At 41.3% G+C, this 18215-nt stretch overlaps 1 protein-coding gene across 6 annotated transcripts in view; it reads left to right on the top strand.

The window, feature by feature from the left end:
• The first annotated feature begins 1503 nt into the window (after positions 1–1503).
• ADGRG6 (adhesion G protein-coupled receptor G6) overlaps positions 1504–18215 on the top strand; it is a 150254-nt gene continuing 133542 nt past the window's right edge. For 2 of the 6 annotated variants that reach the window (XM_089332592.1, XM_089332595.1), the window contains exons 1-2: positions 1504–2017; positions 11624–11724. In XM_089332592.1, coding sequence (XP_089188718.1) covers positions 2016–2017; positions 11624–11724 — 103 coding nt within the window. In that variant the 5' untranslated portion in view covers positions 1504–2015. Of the gene's footprint in view, positions 2018–2261; positions 2434–11623; positions 11725–18215 lie in introns of those variants that run through there. The other 4 variants (XM_089332590.1, XM_089332594.1, XM_089332593.1 and 1 more) reach the window with 3 other exon arrangements.

Here is an 18215-nt window from a genome sequence, read left to right as displayed (position 1 = left end):
TGAGTGGAGCTTTAAAATTTCCCATGGGATAAACTGGTGTACTAGAGACTGACTTGAATTAGGAGGCTGGGGGCCTGGGTAGTAGCCCCTGGTCCCCTCTAGCTAGAGTGTGCAGACCTCACACCTCTGGGTCCCCTTTCTCTACCCCTGTATTATGAGAATGCTGAGCAGAGGAACCTGAGCTTCCTTAAGTGCTACAATTCAATGTCTCTCTTAATCCCCCCACTTTTTTTTTAAAGATCTATTTATTTGACAGAGTTAGAGAGAGGTCTTCCATCAGCACTCCCCAAATGGCCCCAAGAGCCAGAGCTGGGCCAATCTGAAGCCAAGAGCCAGGAGCTTCTTCCAGGTCTCACACAGGGGTGCAGGGGCGCGAGCACTTCGGGCCGTGTTCCACTGCTTTCCCAAGCCAGTAGGAGGGAGCTGGATCAGTACTGGAGCAGCCTGGGCTCCAACTGGCGCCCTTAAGGGATGCCGGTACGGTACTGCAAGTGGAGGCTTAACCTGCTTTGCCACATAGCAGATCCCTAATCCTACAGGATCCCTAATCCTAATCCCTAATTCCTCAAAATAAATACCGATAAAAGTCACATGTAGGACACACCCTAGACTCAGATCTCCAGATCTGGTGTCAACAGTCCAGCTTCCCTTCTTATGGTAACTACCTGTGCTCAGGTCTGACTCTACCTCTTTTTTATCCCACCCCAACAGTTCTCCATCAGCAAACAATCAAGGTGAAATCACTGGTTCAGCCCTTGCGTGGGCGGCCTGGGCGCGCACCATCTGCAGAGCAAACTGGCCTGCTCTGGCTGTCAGCGCGCGCACAGTTCTGGCTCTGGGAAGTTCGCCTCTAGCACGTGGTGCGTACCTTTGGTGGGACACAATGGGAAGGGACCCTCTTATAAGTGGGAGCCCCCTTTTCCCGGTTCTCATCTCCAGGGAGGTGTGTCCAAGTCCCTTTTCCGGGAGAGGAGAGGAGGAAGAAGGGAGACAGAAAAGTGAAAAGTAAAAAGTAAACGGCCCAGGAGCAAGGTGAAGGGGTCCTGTGCGGCGTCCCAGGTGGCTGGGAGCGCGATAGTGGCGCGGGTAGCGACAAGATAATGCCCTCCCATGACGCCTGCGTCCCGAGTTTCTCATTTCTTTCACCGAGGGTCTCTAGGGTTCAGGAATCGCAGCTTTAGGGTGGCCTGCGGGTCTACCCTGACCCCTCCCTGCCTGGGAACCCCGCCGGGCTCCGCGCCCACCTCCCACCCACCCCAGCCCGCCCCCGCCTTCTCCTTGCTGCCCGCTCCGTGAGCGCTGGTCCCACCCCGCGGGGCGACTGCTCCCATTTTGTCCTGGGGTTGACGATCCTGGGTGGGGCAGCAGCGCCTTCGGGACGGCCCACGCCGCGCGACTCCGCGACCGGGGCCGCCCGAGGGCCGCGCGCAGCCGGGTCAGACGCCCCGCGTCGCCGGGGCAGCCGCACCTGAGCCCCCAGCTCCGGCCCAGCGGCGGCGCCGGAAGCGCGGGCGGATCGCGCGCGCTCGCGGAGGGCAGCCTGAGCCCGCGGGGTGGGGGACGAGAGCCGCAAAGCGGGTGGCCGCGTCCCGCCTCACTCCGGCGCGGGCGACGACCTGCCAGTCGCCCCTTCCTTCCCCCCACCCCTCACTGCCCCTCCTGGCCCGGCCCCGAGCACCCCAGCGCCGGCGCTCAGGCAGACCCAACTTCCTCAGCCTTGAACTCCACTCCAAGTTCTCCGCGAGGAGGAACCTGCCGCCCGCCCCCTCGCTCACGGGATCCGCACTTGAACTCCGCGGCGCCGGGGTCCACCTTGCGCCGCCCCGCGCGCGGGTGAGGAGCAGCTGCCCGGAAGCCCCGATGAACTCTCCAGAAAGGGCGTGAAAGAGGGGTCCGGCCGCCGCGCGCCGCCCGGGCGCCAGGGGTCCCCGCGGTGGAGATCGGAGCGGCAGAGCGAGGGGGAGCGGCTGAGGAGGACCGAGCGGCCCCTGGGCACCTCTGGCAGTAATGCCAACATGTAAGTGTCACCTCTGGACTCACGCTTCCTTCACACCTTGCTCTGAGCCCTGCATCTCCGCCCCCCCCCCCCCATTTCCCTCATCTAAGCGATTTTGAAAAGGAATTTCAGCTCCTTTGACGGCATAAACCGGTTTGTCTTCACCCTACCCCTCGAGGCACTGAGGAATGAGTCTTGCCAAAGGCAGCTGTGACATGTGTGCGGCTGACTTTCTTCTTCTTTTTTTTTTTTCTTTCCCCCACAGCGAGAGGTAAACCTCACATTTGGGCGGTGTGAAGGGCAGGGCTTCAAAAATGGGGAAAACGTGTTTTCGATTCAAATTAAACAAGGAGTAACAGGCACCGCTGCTGCTCCGTCCAGGGCCCTGGCCCTGCCAAGCAAGAGCTCTCCGCCATCAACACCTGGGGGCCTGGAAGGTACTGGTTTGTGGAGAGAATGTTGACTTTGCACCTTGTCGCTCCGTGCTTGTAACAGTTGTTCTTGGATCTCTGGGGGCAATTTGGGATTACTTTTCTCTTCCGTTTTTACTTTGTAGAGTGAAACGTGAGGAATAGGCTGGCGCAAGGGGACTTGCGGAGAATGCTCCGGGGAGATAAGGGAGGCCGAGAAGGGTAGAGAAATCTAAAGGGCTTTGCTTCTGGGGAATCCTCGGGAAGAGGTGAGGTGCCTCGGTGATGCCGCACAAGGATGGCCGGGCACCGCGTGACCCTCCAGAATGGAAAAAGAAAGGTTGTTCTCCAAAGGGCCAAGCTTATTTTTGTGGCCAGCCAAGCAGTTACTTTTTCTTGCACTATGCAATTTTCTTGCTGGTGTTTAATCTTGGGCAGACACCCTTACAGACATTTTACCCACTTCCACTAACTGGTGTATGAGAGTTTCTAGAAACTGATGATCATCCTTTCTTCCACTGCTCTGGGATGCTTACTCATTTCCAGTTGACTTTTCCCTTTCAGGTTAATACTTGGGAAAAGATGGCCACTCAGGGTCCTGTCTCCTTGCCCTGCCTCCTACCCAAGGAGAAAGAGTGGTGGCGGTCAGCTAGTGCTGCAGCTCTGTTGTGGGTAGTGGGCAGTATACCGACACCATTCATTTTTGTTACACTGGTGGGAAGTCGTCCCACACCTGTGAGGCTCAAAGTTACAGAATTGCCAGAGAAATCAGCAAGGTATAACTTAGAAGACTTTATTTTGGGATCTGGCCAGTAGTCTCATATAAGACTTGTTCTCTTATTCAGCCAACACATTTTGAGTGAATATGAGTTTGTTTTCAATTTCAAGTTTTCCTGAAAATACCGAAGAGTTCTTAACAGCAGATCTTTGTCCAACTTCCTTTCAGCTTTCCTAGGTATTAGGATCATATGGGGTAGAGGTAAATTATTTATTTAAAAAAAAAGGAATGTCAGTTTTTAAAATGTGAAACTGACCAATAGATGATGTAAAACATGTCCTGATTATGAAATTAAGTTATAGTCCATTTGAATTCAGTGTGATTAAAAAAATCTTGTTATTATAGAGTAAATGCAGGGATATTCAACCACATAGACTACAGTGTAGTACCCTGATTTGATTTTCTTTGAGCTATTTTGACAATAGTTTTAAAATTTTTTGCCAGACTCGCAGTGTAGTTTTTCCACTTGTTATTTCACTTGGAATAACTGAATATCTTCTGAATCTTTTAACATATTGATATGGTAGAAAATATGGAAATAATACCAACCTTTCCAATGTAAATATTCCCACTATTTTGTTAAGCAATGTTAATGATATTCTTTTAAATTTTAATAAATTCAAGTACCTAAACTATTTAAGTGTATGTTATGCTACTCCTTGTGCAAGTGTATGTATTGTTACTCTGAAGTTCTGAAATTATAGACTTATAAATCAACTTGAGAGTTGCAACTGCATACTTTAATACCTTAAGAAATTTAATAGATTTAGCAAGAATTGGGATAATTGGTCTGAAATTGCATAAAGCTACTGTTCTGTTTACGGTTTATATAAATTACATGACATTGTTCTTTTCCAATATGAATGGTGAATGAGACTATTGTCTCTTGGCTTATGGGAAATATTAGATGCCTGTATTTTTACTGCCTAACTGGACATGTCACTATGATTTCTGGAAATAATGATTTGAAAAAGAGTTAGTTTATAGATTAAAAATAAACTGACAGCTGCTTCCTTAAACTTGACTGTTTTTCTAACTGCCCATATATCTTACAGAGTTTATACTTTGAATGGGTTGATTAAAAATTACTAGAGACTACTTAGATTTTTATTTAGACTAAATAAAAAAACACTTTGTTCAATGTGTGTGGTATGCATGGGCAAAACTGAATCTTTCCATTTTTATTTTTAATTAGATGACATCATTATATTATCTACATTGGATGACATTAAGATGCATACTGGATGATCAGGGAAAACATTTAAAGAATAAATCAATCACAGCTAAAAATGCCAGGAAAGTTTGAGTGTGGCGCCCTGAGTATCATTTTACTTTGCATGATAAGCTTATTTAGGATGGAATCATTTGGAGTACCTTAAAAAAACACTTAAAGATTAATGTTTAAATATTTAGGGCAAACTTGATAGACATTATATACAATATAGAATTTCTTTTCAAAAATCACATCATTGAGAAAAACATGTATATTGTGATGGAAAACTACACAAATTACTTGAACATGCCAGTCTAAATAAAGGAAATCCACATGGAGCAGTATTTATTTTATCAAACTGATAATAGTAAAGTAATAATAATAGTGATAAGAATATCATGAAATAAAAACACTGGTATACTTTAGTATAAGTGGGTGTTTAATTTTTTTAGAAATAATTTTAAGCTTATCTGAAACTTGTGAGAATAAAAAATAATACAAAGGACACCTGCATACCATTTATTAAAAATCACCTATAATAAATATTAATCCCATTTATCATTTTCCTGCTTCCATTGGGTCCCTAGGCCCCCCCCCCCCGCCCACACACACACATACACACACACAGATTTTTTTTTTTTTTTTCTGAATCATCTGAGAGTAAGTTGTATGTAGCAGGGATTCCGGAGGGGACCTTTTTAATGAAAACTTTTAAGACATTAGTAGATTCAGATGGAGTTGTAAAGAAATCAGCTCCGCAGTTGATCAACTCTACAGAGATAGCCTTTACCCAGTTCCTGTAATGGTAATATTTTGTAGAAGTATCTTACAAAATCAAAAACCAGGATTTGATAGCATCTACTTATCTTTTTCCTATGCCCCCAATTTTATGTATACTGATTTGTATGTATTATTCTTAAGAAATTTTTTAGGCTTACCTAAGATATAAGCCTGTTATGAGTGTTATTGTTCAAATAAATGTTTAGAATTTGTGCATATTTGAGGACTAAATCAGGCTTTTTAAAGTAGAGATGAACCCAACTTAATAAAAGAACTTCAACTAACTATATAGCACTTTTTTTGTGTATATTATATAAGCTTGAGAACAAGATCTTGAACAAAAAGAAGAAATACTATTCTGAGCAGCCCCCCCCCCTTCATTTATTTGTTTATTGGAAAGGCAGAATTGGGGCCTGCACTGTGGCTCACTTGGCTAATCTTCCACCTGTGGCGCCAGCATCCCATATGGGCACCGGGTTCTAGTCCCGGCTGTTCCTCTTCCAGTCCCGCTCTCTGCTGTGGCCCAGAAGGGCAATGGAGGATGGCCCAAGTGCTTGGATGCCTGTACCCACGTGGGAGACCGGGAAGAGGCTCCTGGCTCCTAGCTTCGGATTGGCATAGCTCCGGCCGTAGCAGCCATTTTGGGGGTGAACCTACGGAAGGAAGACCTTTGTCTCTGTCTCTCTCTCTCACTGTCTAACTCTGTCAAATTAAAAAAAAAAAAAAAGGCAGAGTTACAGAGATAGAGAGAAACAGATCTTCCATCCACTGGTTTACTCCTCAAATGGCCATAGCAGCAGGGGCTGGTTCAGGCCAAAGCCAGGAGCCAGGAGTTTCTTCCTGGTCTCCCAGATGGGTTCAGAGGCCCAAGGACTTGGACAATCTTCTGCTGTTTTCCCAGGCTCATTAGCAGGGAGCTGGCTCAGAAGTGGAGCAGCCTGGACTCGAACTGGCGCCTGTATGGGATGGCAGCACTGCAGATGCTGCCCTAAACTGCTGCACCGCAGCGCCAGCACCCTGAGCAGACTTTAATAAACCAAGTTGATTCTTTTCACTCTGAAAGAATCAAGGTATTCCTTTTGTCACTCCAAAAATCCCTTTTTGAGAAGATTTACTATCAAAACAAATTTGAGATAGCAGAAAAAAAGTTAATTTTGACTGTTGCTGGTATTGATAGAATTAGGACTGTGTCAGCTTCTCCGCTGAATATCTTTAAGTTGTTTTTGGGGAAACCACTAGGAGTAGAGAAATGGAAGATAGTAGGTTTTTAACATTACTTCAGTGATACATTTTTGTACAATTAGGTCTACAAGGGGTCATAACCCCATTTAAAACAATTGCTAATAAAAAGGTTACATTCTATAGCTTCCAAAAAACAGAAAAGCATATTATATCTCGGAGTCATTCAGCACTACTAGTTTGAAATAGAGGTAGCTTGCTTTGCAAAAAAGGGCAGCTGTGTTGGAAGCCAGGTAACTATGTGACCTTTGACTCCGGTGTCATGGATTATGTGACCTGGAGCAAGTGTTTAGTATCTTAGTTTTTTTCATCTGTGAGATAATAGGTTTTAATGCATAATTTTATATTCCTTTCAGATTAGAGATGTTGTTCTTTCTGTCACTCACCTTTTCTCCCTTTCTCTCTCCTCTCTTTCATTTAGTTACAATGATTTTTTTCTCTTCAATTCTTCAGTAAAACTTTGAGATGACCCTCAAAATGGTATGAGGCTGTACTATTTTTTGTAGTTCCTATTTAGATCCTTAGTAACCCTGTTCAAGAGTTTCCATTCTTGTGAGAAAGTTGTTTAAATCCCAGGGATGTGTCTTTGCTAAGTGATCCCCTGAGAAGACACACAGTGCTTTCCTTCCTCTGTTCTATTCTTAATTTATTTGTTTCTGTTCTTCAGTAAACAGTAAAGTGGGTGAAAGCTGGCTTGTCATATGGTTTATGTTTGGTTACAAGTGCTTGCCCTGTCCTCAGTTCCTTTTTTGTCTGAAGTGATGGAATCTTGAGACCTGGAATGCATCAACCCTGGTGGTCATTTGCCGCTATTGCCTGATAGGATGGCAGGCAGGTTTGCTAAGACAACTTAAGGACTGGATATGAAATCCTTAAATATCAGAACCTTATATAGCAAAGGAGAAGTTGCATGAGCTTGTAAAATAAACAGTATTGAGTGTAGCCAAGCCAAGGAGCACAGTTCCCTAAATCTTGTTGAGTGAGTACATGAATTTGAGAGGGAACCATTATTCACATGTGGATAAAGGAGAATTGTCATGTGCCACAAAGAGTAAGAGCTGGCAGTTCTCTAAGGCCGATACTTCCTTCTGTTAATATCTGTGAGGCTGGCAGCCAAGTTTGATTGATTTGCCCCTTTATTTTTCTAGATCTCTGTTTCCTCCCTGGTGAAATGAGGAGGTTAGATTTCATCTTCCAGCTCGAAACTCTAAACTCTGAATGCATAATTGTTCCTTTGTTTTAGAAGCAAACTCACTTTATTTTAGAAGCAAACAGTATGAATGGGAAACACTTTATTTATCTAGCATCAATAAGAAATGGACCTGTTGGGGACTGCATTGTGGCAAAGCAGGATAAGCCGACACCAGCAACGTGGGCATCTCATATGGGCTGGTTTGTTTCCCAGTTGCTCCTCTTCCAATCCAGCTCCCTGCTAATGGCTTGAGTAAAGAAGCAGAAAATGGCCCAAATGCTTGGTCCCTTGCCACCCACTTTGGAGACTTGGAAGGAGCTCTTGGCTCCTGCTTCAGCCTGGCCCAGCAATGGTCATTGTGACCATCTGGGGAGTGATACAGTAGGTGGAAAATTTCTCTCTGTCTCTCTCTGTCACTGTGACTTTCAAATAAATAAATAGAACTTAAAAAATTGACATGTTCTTCAAGTGAACTTTATGTGACAAACATTTGTAATCTACCCAAATGCACCAAAACTGTTATCTCTAGGACTACTTTTGATGGGTAATATCCATTTATAGGAGAGGAATAAGGCTCAGAGTTTAAGTGTTTGCTCCCCAAACCACAAGATTAATAGAAGAACCAGCATGCAAATGTGTGCCATTTCAGAGTCCATATGCATTAGTATTGTTATTATTACTTACTAAAATAAACTAATCATTAGCAGTCACAACTTTTAAATTCAATGATTTTAATAGATGCATTTCAAAACATACCATCCATAAAAAATAGTCTTCATATCGTAAACTTGCCCTTGTTTAGAATTCTCAGTAGGAGAGCTGCAATTAGAAGTTTCTGGAACTTCTGATTTGGTGAAAACAAAATTGTGCCGTGAGTTTCAGACATAACTTAAAATTACTATATTCTTAGCAGACAGGAATAACTGATTTCATTTCTCTTCCCGAGTGGTTCTAGAAGTGAGCATGAAGTCAATTGATTGGTGTTGACATATAAGACTAATCCTGATATCCATTCTTAGTTTTGTTCTTTTGATTTCATTGTTGGCAGGATAACCACTTATTTAGAATACCTAAGGTAATGACAATAGCTGATGTTTGTTGAGCTCTTGCTGAGTATCAGACATGGTTTGTAAAGATACTATCTTATTTAATCATCTCACCCACACTGTTTTACAACTGACAAATAGGAGGCACAAGATGGTCAAATAAATTTCCTAAGGATTGAATAGTTCATAAGTAGCAAACTTGGATCTGACGCTAATGCTGTTCCCTTTGCCATGAGATGGTCTCTTGTAGTAAAAGAAAGATTAAAAAATGCAGGCCTATGGCAAATATAGGAAGTATTTGATGTCTGCTTTGTTCATTGTGGTATTTCTCTTCCTACTTTTCTAGTTTTCTGTTTAGGATTGCACAGTTTCCCCAAGCAAGCAGCCTTCAGGCTCTAAGGAATGCTTTACTGTGGTTCTAAACTGTGTTATGAGTTGCCCCCCCCCCCTTTATTTTTTAGAAACCAGCTGATTCTTAACTACCATTTACAGGCAAACTAACTGGGGATTTTAAGATCTGGAGGTTTCTTACTGCTAGTCAACATCTTTTTTTTTTTTTTGACAGGCAGAGTGGACAGTGAGAGAGAGAGAGACAGAGAGAAAGGTCTTCCTTTTTTTGCTGTTGGTTCACCCTCCAATGGCCGCTGCGGCCGGCGCACCGCACTGATCCGAAGGCAGGAGCCAGGAGCCAGGTGCTTCTCCTGGTCTCCCATGGGGTGCAGGACCCAAGCACTTGGGCCATCCTCCACTGCACTCCCGGGCCATAGCAGAGAGCTGGCCTGGAAGAGGGGCAACCGGGACAGAATCCGGCGCCCCGACCAGGACTAGAACCCGGTGTGCCGGTGCCGCTAGGCGGAGGATTAGCCTGTTGAGCCGCGGCGCCGGCCCACTAGTCAACATCTTAATGCCTGATGCATCAGCCCCTTTTATGGGCTCTCTTGGTGATTGACTTTTATTCTTGCTGCCCCATCCCATGCTGGTCTCATTGGAGCTAATCCAATGAGATGTATCAAAGTGTTGTTCTTACGCCAAGAGAATATGGAGATTCCATTCTAAAACATTATTATATATAACTTAAAAGATGAGATGCTTGTGTAGAATAATTAAGTTTTCAAAGCACCGTCCCTCCATCCATTGTGATTTAGTAATTTCTGTAATACTCGATATTCATTCTTGATTTAAAATCATTGATATGGCTGGCATCAATGGCACAGAGTTAAACCACTGTCTGCAGTGTCAGCATTCCATATGGGCTCAGGTTCGAGTTTGAGTCTTGGCTGCTCCAATTCGGATCCAGCTCCCTGCTAATGCACCTGGGAGGACAACAGAAGGTGGCCCAAGTCCTTGGGCCCCTGTACCCACATAGGAGACCCAGAAGAAGCTCCTGGCTTCCAGTTCGGCCTGGTCCAGCTCAGGATATTGTGGCTGTTTGGGGTGAACTAGCAGATAGAAGATCTCTCTCTCCCCCTTTCTCTCTCTCTTTTTCTTTCTCTCTCTCTTTTTAACTCTGCCTTTCAAATAAATAAATAGATAGTCATTGTTATATTTGAAGCATTCTAACTTTTTGGAATGGTAATATAAGGCTTCATTTTAGGAGAAAAAAGAAAACAGGCAATTTAATTTTACTTTAAATAATTCCATGTGTAAAACTGAATAACAATGACATACTTTCAGTTTTCTTTATAATCTCAAATTTAACCCACCACTAAATAAAGAATTTAGCTAATGGCCAGTGCTGTGGCATAAGGGATTAAACCACTCCCTGCAGTGCTGGTATTCCCATATGGCCAAGGTTCCAGTCGAGGCTGCTCCACTTCCAATCTAGCTTCCTGCTAACATGCCTGGAAAAGCAGCCTGGGATAACAATTGATGGCCCAGGGGCTTGATGCCCTGCCACCCACATGGGAAACCCAAATGAAGTTCCTTTCTCCTGGCTTCATATCGGCCATTGCAGCCATTTGAGGAGTGAACCAGCAGATGGAAGATTCTCTCTCTCCCTCTGTCCTCCCACCCCCAAAACTCTGCCTTTCAAATAAATAAATAAATATTTTTTTAAAATTCAAGTAATAAGTAGAAAAATCAGCATGATATTATAAAAATTAAAAATAAGAAGGAGGGAAGCTGGGAGACAGGGAGGGAAGGTAGAGTAGGAAGTACAATTATGCTCTTAAAACTGTGTATATGAAGTACATGAAATTTGTTCCCTTTATATAAATAAGTTTTAGAAAACCTGGATAACATTATAAAGTGAACACATATCCTTAAAGCCTAAGTGTCTGAGAAATATAGGGGTGATTGATAAAAACATATTCCTGCTACCCAGATGGGCATGTTTCTGATGAGGTTGAAGCTAATGTTTTGTTTAGTTGAACGGCAGAGCCCTAGGGAAAAGGAGACAGAAGGAGATCTTCCATCTGCAGGTTCGTTCCTCAATGCCTACAATAGCCTGGGCTGGGCCAGACTGAAGCCAGGAGCCTAGAACTCCATCTGAGTCCCCACATGGGTGACAGGGTCCCAACTACTTGAGCCATTAATTGTTGTCCGCCAGTGTGCACAGTAACAATGAGCTGGACCAAAAACAGAGTGGGGACTTGGTCTCCTTCACTTTGATAGGGGATGTGGGTATTCCAAAGCACATCCCGTAAGTTGCTTTTTTTTTTTAATAATTATATTTTCTTGAACTGTCTAGACATTTACCCATCTTCAAAAAGAAATTATTATATATATTCTGATAAAGTGCCACCAAATGGCAAATAAATTCATGAATTTCTAATTTCTTTTTCTTTTGCTAATTAACTCAAAACAGGTGATTAGGTCATCATCATCTTTTAAGTTCCTTCTTTGTTTGAAAGCAAGATTATAAAAGGTTTCTTTTCTCTTATCCCTGCTGGGAACACACATTTTCAGTTTGTTTGTCACAGTACTTCACTGAGATTGAGTGGCCTGATTGCAGCTTTGTTTGATTGCAGGATGTTTCACACAGGTCCAATGTGGAACTGCCATTGGAAATGGAAGCTGAGTTCCTTTCTGTTCCTATTTGCTTTGTGCATCATTTGTGTTGCTCACTCAGGTAAGACTCTTATCTCTTATAAATCCAAAGTTTAATGATAATATTGTCTTCAGGGTAAATGCACTAATTATTCAAGTTACCTTATTTGTTGCTTTTTTTCCCTCCTGTTCTTGTCCTTACAGGATTTGATCTGTGTATGCTCTCTGTCCTTTCTGAATTAAGTGTGAATACCATTACTTTGATCTTTGTTTTGTTTCCTAAGAATTTATTTCTTTAATCTTTGCTATTTTGGGTTTATTTATTTATGAAGTACATATTGAATGATGAGATAACTGTATAATTTACATTAAGAAAGTGCTAGCTACTTCTTCTATTATTGAATAAATATACAACACTTAGTTATCCTTTCAACTTTTCAAATAGTTAATTGTGGAAAGTACAGACTGCTATTTTCATTCATTCTTTTGTTACTGTGTTGCAGTATGAAATAGGATTTTGAAATTAGGCTTCACAGTTTATTTAGTTTACTTAATATGGAAAAGTTAACTTGAATTGCTGTATTTTTGGAATTAAAATATCTATTTTTATAGTTAGTTTTTTCTGATCTTTGTAAAATGTGTTCCTTTTGGCTATGGAAAACTAAGTTTTCTGTAAATAGCTAATTATAGGAATAGCCAATCACAGGCTGAAGAATGTGATGTTTAAAAGTAAAGTATTGCTTCTTTATTTAGTTTTGTCACTGAGGACATTTTATTTCTCTTATATCCATTCTGTTTATTTACTTTCTCCAATATTTATTAAATTTATTGTGTTTTCCTTTAGAATAAAACGAAAATGTCAATTTAGGAAATCATTATTTTTGAAGTCTTATTTATTACTTGGGATTTAATCACTATTATAAATTCCATAGCTGTATCTGCTAGTATAAATGATACACTTAAAGAACCATGGAGTAGTTTATCTGCTAAATTTGCTCATGCATGGATCAAGCAATTCAACTTGTGTTTAGTACGTAAATACTTGTTCCAGCTACCAAGTATTTTCAGAGTTGGAAAATCTTGAAAGCTGAAAAATCTCTGTTCTTGTTTGATGGCTTAAAAAGAAAACTGATCTTTCAGTGGATTTTGTGTGTATTTCTTAGGATTTCATAGTGAAGTTCCCCTTCCTGGTACTGTCACTTCCAGAAAGAGGAAACACACTTAGAAAGAGATCTGGAAATAAAGCATATATTGGATTTTATGATGTACAGTGTTGAACTGTCTTTTAACTTTCAGAAGTGATTGATCCTTTAAGAATCAATACATAGGCCAGCGCCGCGGCTCACTAGACTAATCCTCCGCCTTGTGGTGCCGGCACACCAGGTTCTAGTCCCAGTCGGGGCGCCGGATTCTGTCCCGGTTGCCCCTCTTCCAGGCCAGCTTTCTGCTGTGGCCCGGGAGTGCAGTGGAGGATGGCCCAAGTACTTGGGCCCTGCACCCCACGGGAGACCAGGATAAGTACCTGGCTCCTGCCATCGGATCAGCGTGGTGCGCTGGCCACGGCGGCCATTGGAGGGTGAACCAACGGCAAAAGGAAGACCTTTCTCTCTCTCTCTCTCACTGTCCACTCTGCCTGTCAAAAAAAAAAAAAAAAAAAAAGAATCAGTACATAATGTAGGATAAATTATGAGATTAAAATTAGTTGAGACCTATTTACTTTTATTTCTATTAGGTCAACCATTTGTGAATTCTCATGGCTTCTTCAAACCAAAGTCCCTCAAAATCAGACTTTTATTTTAGAGGTCAACATTTGAATTGATATATACATATATATATACATACATATATATATACACACACGACAGATTTTAATCATTTGAATAAATGAAATGGAACACATATTTTTGGGCTCATTAAAAGGAATCAATCAGGCTGGAACCAAGTGAGGCCAGGGAAGCACCTAGGTGCCAAATATAAGAGACCTGCTCAAATTGTGGGAACAAAGTTATTAAATTTAAGTTATTCTCTTGTTCTCTCACCCAAGAATTTTATTCATTCTTTTTAAAATTTCTTTCATTACCCAACTCTGTGTGTGTCAAGTGAAGTTTATGACAAATAGTTCTCTGTGTTCAATCGTGAAGCCAAGACACTTTCTATCTTTCTCTCTTGAAGCATGACTCACTGAAAATGCCACCATCTCACACATGGATATCTGAGCCACAAAAACACTTCAGAGGTTACTATTGGCATTTTCATATCAAATTCACATGTGATAATTCAGCATGATGTTTCCTAGAATGAACTCACAAACCATTTAGCATAAATTACACTTTTATATATATCTAGTCTTAAAAACTTTTGCATAGATCAAAGTGAAGTACACTATAAAAGTATTGCTGAAGAATATATTATCTATATTTCTATAGATATATAGATATCCATATTATCTATAAATATTTATCTATATACATGTTCTTTGACATTTTTTACATCTTGAATGAACCCTGGATGGTCTCATCCTGTGACCTTAACATGGCATTTTGATGCCAGTGTCTTCTAAATCCTTATCATCAGTCCTGCCCCTTCTGGAACCCTAGGGTCACCTCTCTAGTTGCTGGTCCTCATCTGCCCTTAGATATATAATAGGCCTCAAATTTCACATGTGTGAGTGGGGTACTTGGTTCCTACCTCCTATTCCCAAATCTACTTCTTCCTCAGTCTTTACAGTCCATCTTTTTATCCTAATGTTCTCTCCAATTTTCACTATTTTCTAGGCACATGACCTTTCTAGTCCCAGACCATGTCTACCTGGTATTGTCTTCTCCCTGATGGCTAAGTGTTAATCTTCTTCCTAAGAATGTGCTGGCTCTTTTCGACACTCTGATCTCAGTTTAATTATTACCACCTCAGAAATCTCTATCTTGCCAATCAAAGGAGCCTGACTCCACTCTTTATTATAACCCTTTGTTGTAATCCGTTCGGTTTTGGATATTCCCTTCATTGTTAATGTGTTGTTAATTTGACTTTTAGACCAGGCTGGAGGGTTGGCAAACCTCTTGTGATTGTTAAGACTGGCCCTTAGTTCAAGTGACTAAAAGTTGGAATACTATGGTTTCATTTGGACAATATCCAGAGTTTAATTTGTGTAAAAGAATTAGAATGTTAGCACCAAGTAGGTGTTAATATTTGTAATTCCATGGTTTACTTACAAAGATAATAGTATGCAAATGTGTGCCCTTCAGAATTTCAAAAAGTAATTTAGAAAAACAGCACATTGTCTCATGACAAGTGATAAATATAACTTTTAATAAGGACTACCAAATAATTGAATATTTAAACTGGTTCTATCGAAGTACAACAAAAGTTGAATGGTTGCTAATAACAATCTAATTGAAGTTGTTGGAAAAAGGGCATATACCAACACACTGTTTTGGCTCTATCTTTTAGGGGGGGTAATTGGGCAACATGTTTTAAAAGTTAAGAATGCTCCTGTTGTTTGGCATGTCACTCCCACACGTAGGCATCTATCCTATAAAAACAAAAAAATACAAATGTAGAAAAATATCAGCATGTTATATGTGGCATTGTAATAGCATACAATTGGAAAAGAATATCAACATATATAAATTATTATTTATAATGTAACTATCAAATATGTAAATTACTTTATATTCATGATATAAAATATCAAAATATGAAACATTTTGTATTTATAATGTGAAATATATTTTATATTAATAATATAAAATATCAAGTCCTTCCAAACAATGTGGTAAAACTGTGTATTGGCTTGGGAATATGTCCATGCTAATAACATTAAATTAAGCAAACTGTCAAACAATATAAGATTATCTCAGGTTGTACTACAAAACTAGGATGTACTATGCATATATATTTGTATAAGACAATATGATAAACATATTTATAAAACATTCAGTAATACATACCAGACTTTTAAAATGAGTTATCGTAAGGGCATAGTTTAGAGTGAGAAGGGGAAAGACAATGGAACTTTACTGACCCCTAAATTTTTTGCCTGATTGTCAGTAGTATGTATTACTTTAGTGATTGGATGTAATTGACCCTGATGCAGTTCTTTGTATTTTAAAGAAAGTCATATCAAACATTGGCTGGAGAGAATGTTGAGATGTATGCCTATATTAATTTTCTGTTAGTCACTTAGCTGTTACTTTAGCTCTTTCTTCACATGATCAGAATCTCTACAAGGTGTTTTAAATAATAACCCCTTTATGTGGCATGACACTCCATGACTGTAGATGAGTGATGATATCTCCAGCAGAGTTACTGCTGTTCAAGAAGAGTGGGAAATGGACGGCCCAGAGCCAACGAATTCCTAAGCAACTTGGAGCCTGTTTTCACAGATAGCCTTAGTCATGAGCACTGAGGGAGGAGCCTCCCTTCTCTCCTGAAAATCAGTGATATCAGCAGATTATTTCAAAGTGCAGTGTTATTCTGATATCCATGAGCCACCAACATCTAAAAAGGGAAATGTTTCTGAAAGTACAGTCTGACCTGAATTATGTACTTTCAAACATGGAGCACAGCAGAGTTCTAGAAGGCCAGTGCTTGGGCAGAAGGAATGCTGCTCCTTTTCTTTTGGCTTGTTCATTGTTCTCAGGATGAGCAACGATTATTTAGTGTCAGTTACATTACAGTCTGTATGTAAGTGTTATGTAGACAATTTGTGCATATTTTTGTATTTAATCCAAAGGTTTTCAAATGCCCAGAAAAATAGTCTATATTTTTTCAAGGTTTTTTTTTATAAAGCCATTTTAGTATTAATCTCTGAGAGGTTAGAAATAAATCTCTGAGTATTTTGCATATCATCATAATTGGGTGTGTGTGCGCATGTATCTTTCAGTCAGAGTGCACCAGATGCCTTGTGAAGCTCTCAGTTGAAAGGCTGTTTCCCCTTCCATGATTCAGATTAAAAGAGTTTATGTGATGGAATCAATACAGCCTAGAAAGTTGTCTACAGATGTTTCTTGGGGGCGTCTGTTCAAATAATTTCCTTTGAGTACCTTTGAGTGATCTGAATTAGATGTGATTAAAGATGAAGTCCTGGCCGGTGCCACGGCTCACTAGGCTAATTCTCCACCTGCGGCGCTGGCACACCGGGTTCTAGTCCCGGTCGGGGCACCGGATTCTGTCTCGGTTGCCCCTCTTCCAGGCCAGCTCTCTGCTATGGCCTGGGAGTGCAGTGGAGGATGGCCCAAGTGCTTGGGCCCTGTACCCCATGGGAGACCAGGAGAAGCACCTGGCTCCTGGCTTTGGATCAGCGCGGTTTGGTTTTTCACCACCAGTGGTGCCCTGGCTGCAGTGCGCCGGCTGCAGCGGCCATTGGAGGGTGAACCAACGGAAAAGGAAGACCTTTCTCTCTGTCTCTCTCTCTCACTGTCCACTCTGCCTGTCAAATAAATAAATAAAGATCAAGTCCTACATCAGGGGTCAGTTACATAAACATAGGCTGGGGAGACTTTTGTCACCACAGTGGATGGACTCAAGGAAGCAATGTGTTGGGGCCATGCAAAAAGCTGAGAGGGTAGAGTCCAGTCTTCAGTGGTCAGATCAGTCTTGTCTCCACACTTGTCATAATTTAGAGAACACTCATGAACGGGGGCTATCTCAACCAGGAAGATGATGAGTCTGGAACAATCCCAGGAAGGTTTCAGAGCATGCTCTGTCTGCACAATGTTGTGATTCGCCTCTGGGAGGGTTGCCTTGGAGGATTCCCTCTCTGGGCCTCAGCTGCAACACTGTTGCTTTTGTGTATAAGTTTGTTTTAAAAGCAAAAATCCTGATGAATGAAAAAAAAAAAGGTGATTTAGAGAAGTGGCACATTTATTTTGGGGTGATGAATTCAATAAGATACAGCACTGGTCTTCAGATAGTTGAGGAGTGGTGGTTGGCATTGTTAAGAGACTTATCCTAAGTATCTTAAAGAGTAATTGGTTCTCAAAAATAAATGAGTAAAACCAACTGTCCCTCAGTTTTCCTGTCCCTGGAATTCAAAACATGAGGGATCACAGTATTAAGGAGGTGTTTGTACTGGAAATCTTGAAGGCCTCCTAAGCCTACAGTTGTGTTTCGTATAAGCATACTTCAAAAAATGTATGGAAAATGCAATTAAAAGAAAATGTGCATTTCTTGTGAACATTTTGAAGTACCTTCAGAGCCTGTAGGTTGAAAGTTTCTTCTGTGTTCATTTCCTTTCCTTTGTAATGGTTAACTTTTAGCCTAACCTAGAACTAAAGACTGGGAAGGTAACTCTTGGACAAGATAAACCTGGGCAACTCCAGACTTCCATAGGTATACTACGAAGCTGGGTGCTCTGTGATTCTGGCAGTGCAAAATTCTTTCCACTTTCAAATGACTAATTCTTTAAAGAGTTTTCCTTTCATTTTAAGCAAGTAGAATCTGCTTTTTGGCACTGTTCTCACTAAAGTTGCACTGTCATAGTATTTGGTAAGGAAAGAATGCGGAAAAGAACGAAATAGTGAAGAACCAAAGAGAAAGAAAAAACCCAAATGCATTGCAGATTTAACGAGGAAA

This window comes from Oryctolagus cuniculus, chromosome 5, assembly GCF_051225735.1.
Source record: "Oryctolagus cuniculus isolate XC-2025 breed Fujian yellow rabbit chromosome 5, ASM5122573v1, whole genome shotgun sequence".
Classification (NCBI taxonomy): Eukaryota; Metazoa; Chordata; class Mammalia; order Lagomorpha; family Leporidae; genus Oryctolagus; species Oryctolagus cuniculus.
The sequence above is the reverse complement of the archived record's forward strand: the minus strand, read 5'-3'. Positions and strand labels throughout refer to the sequence as shown.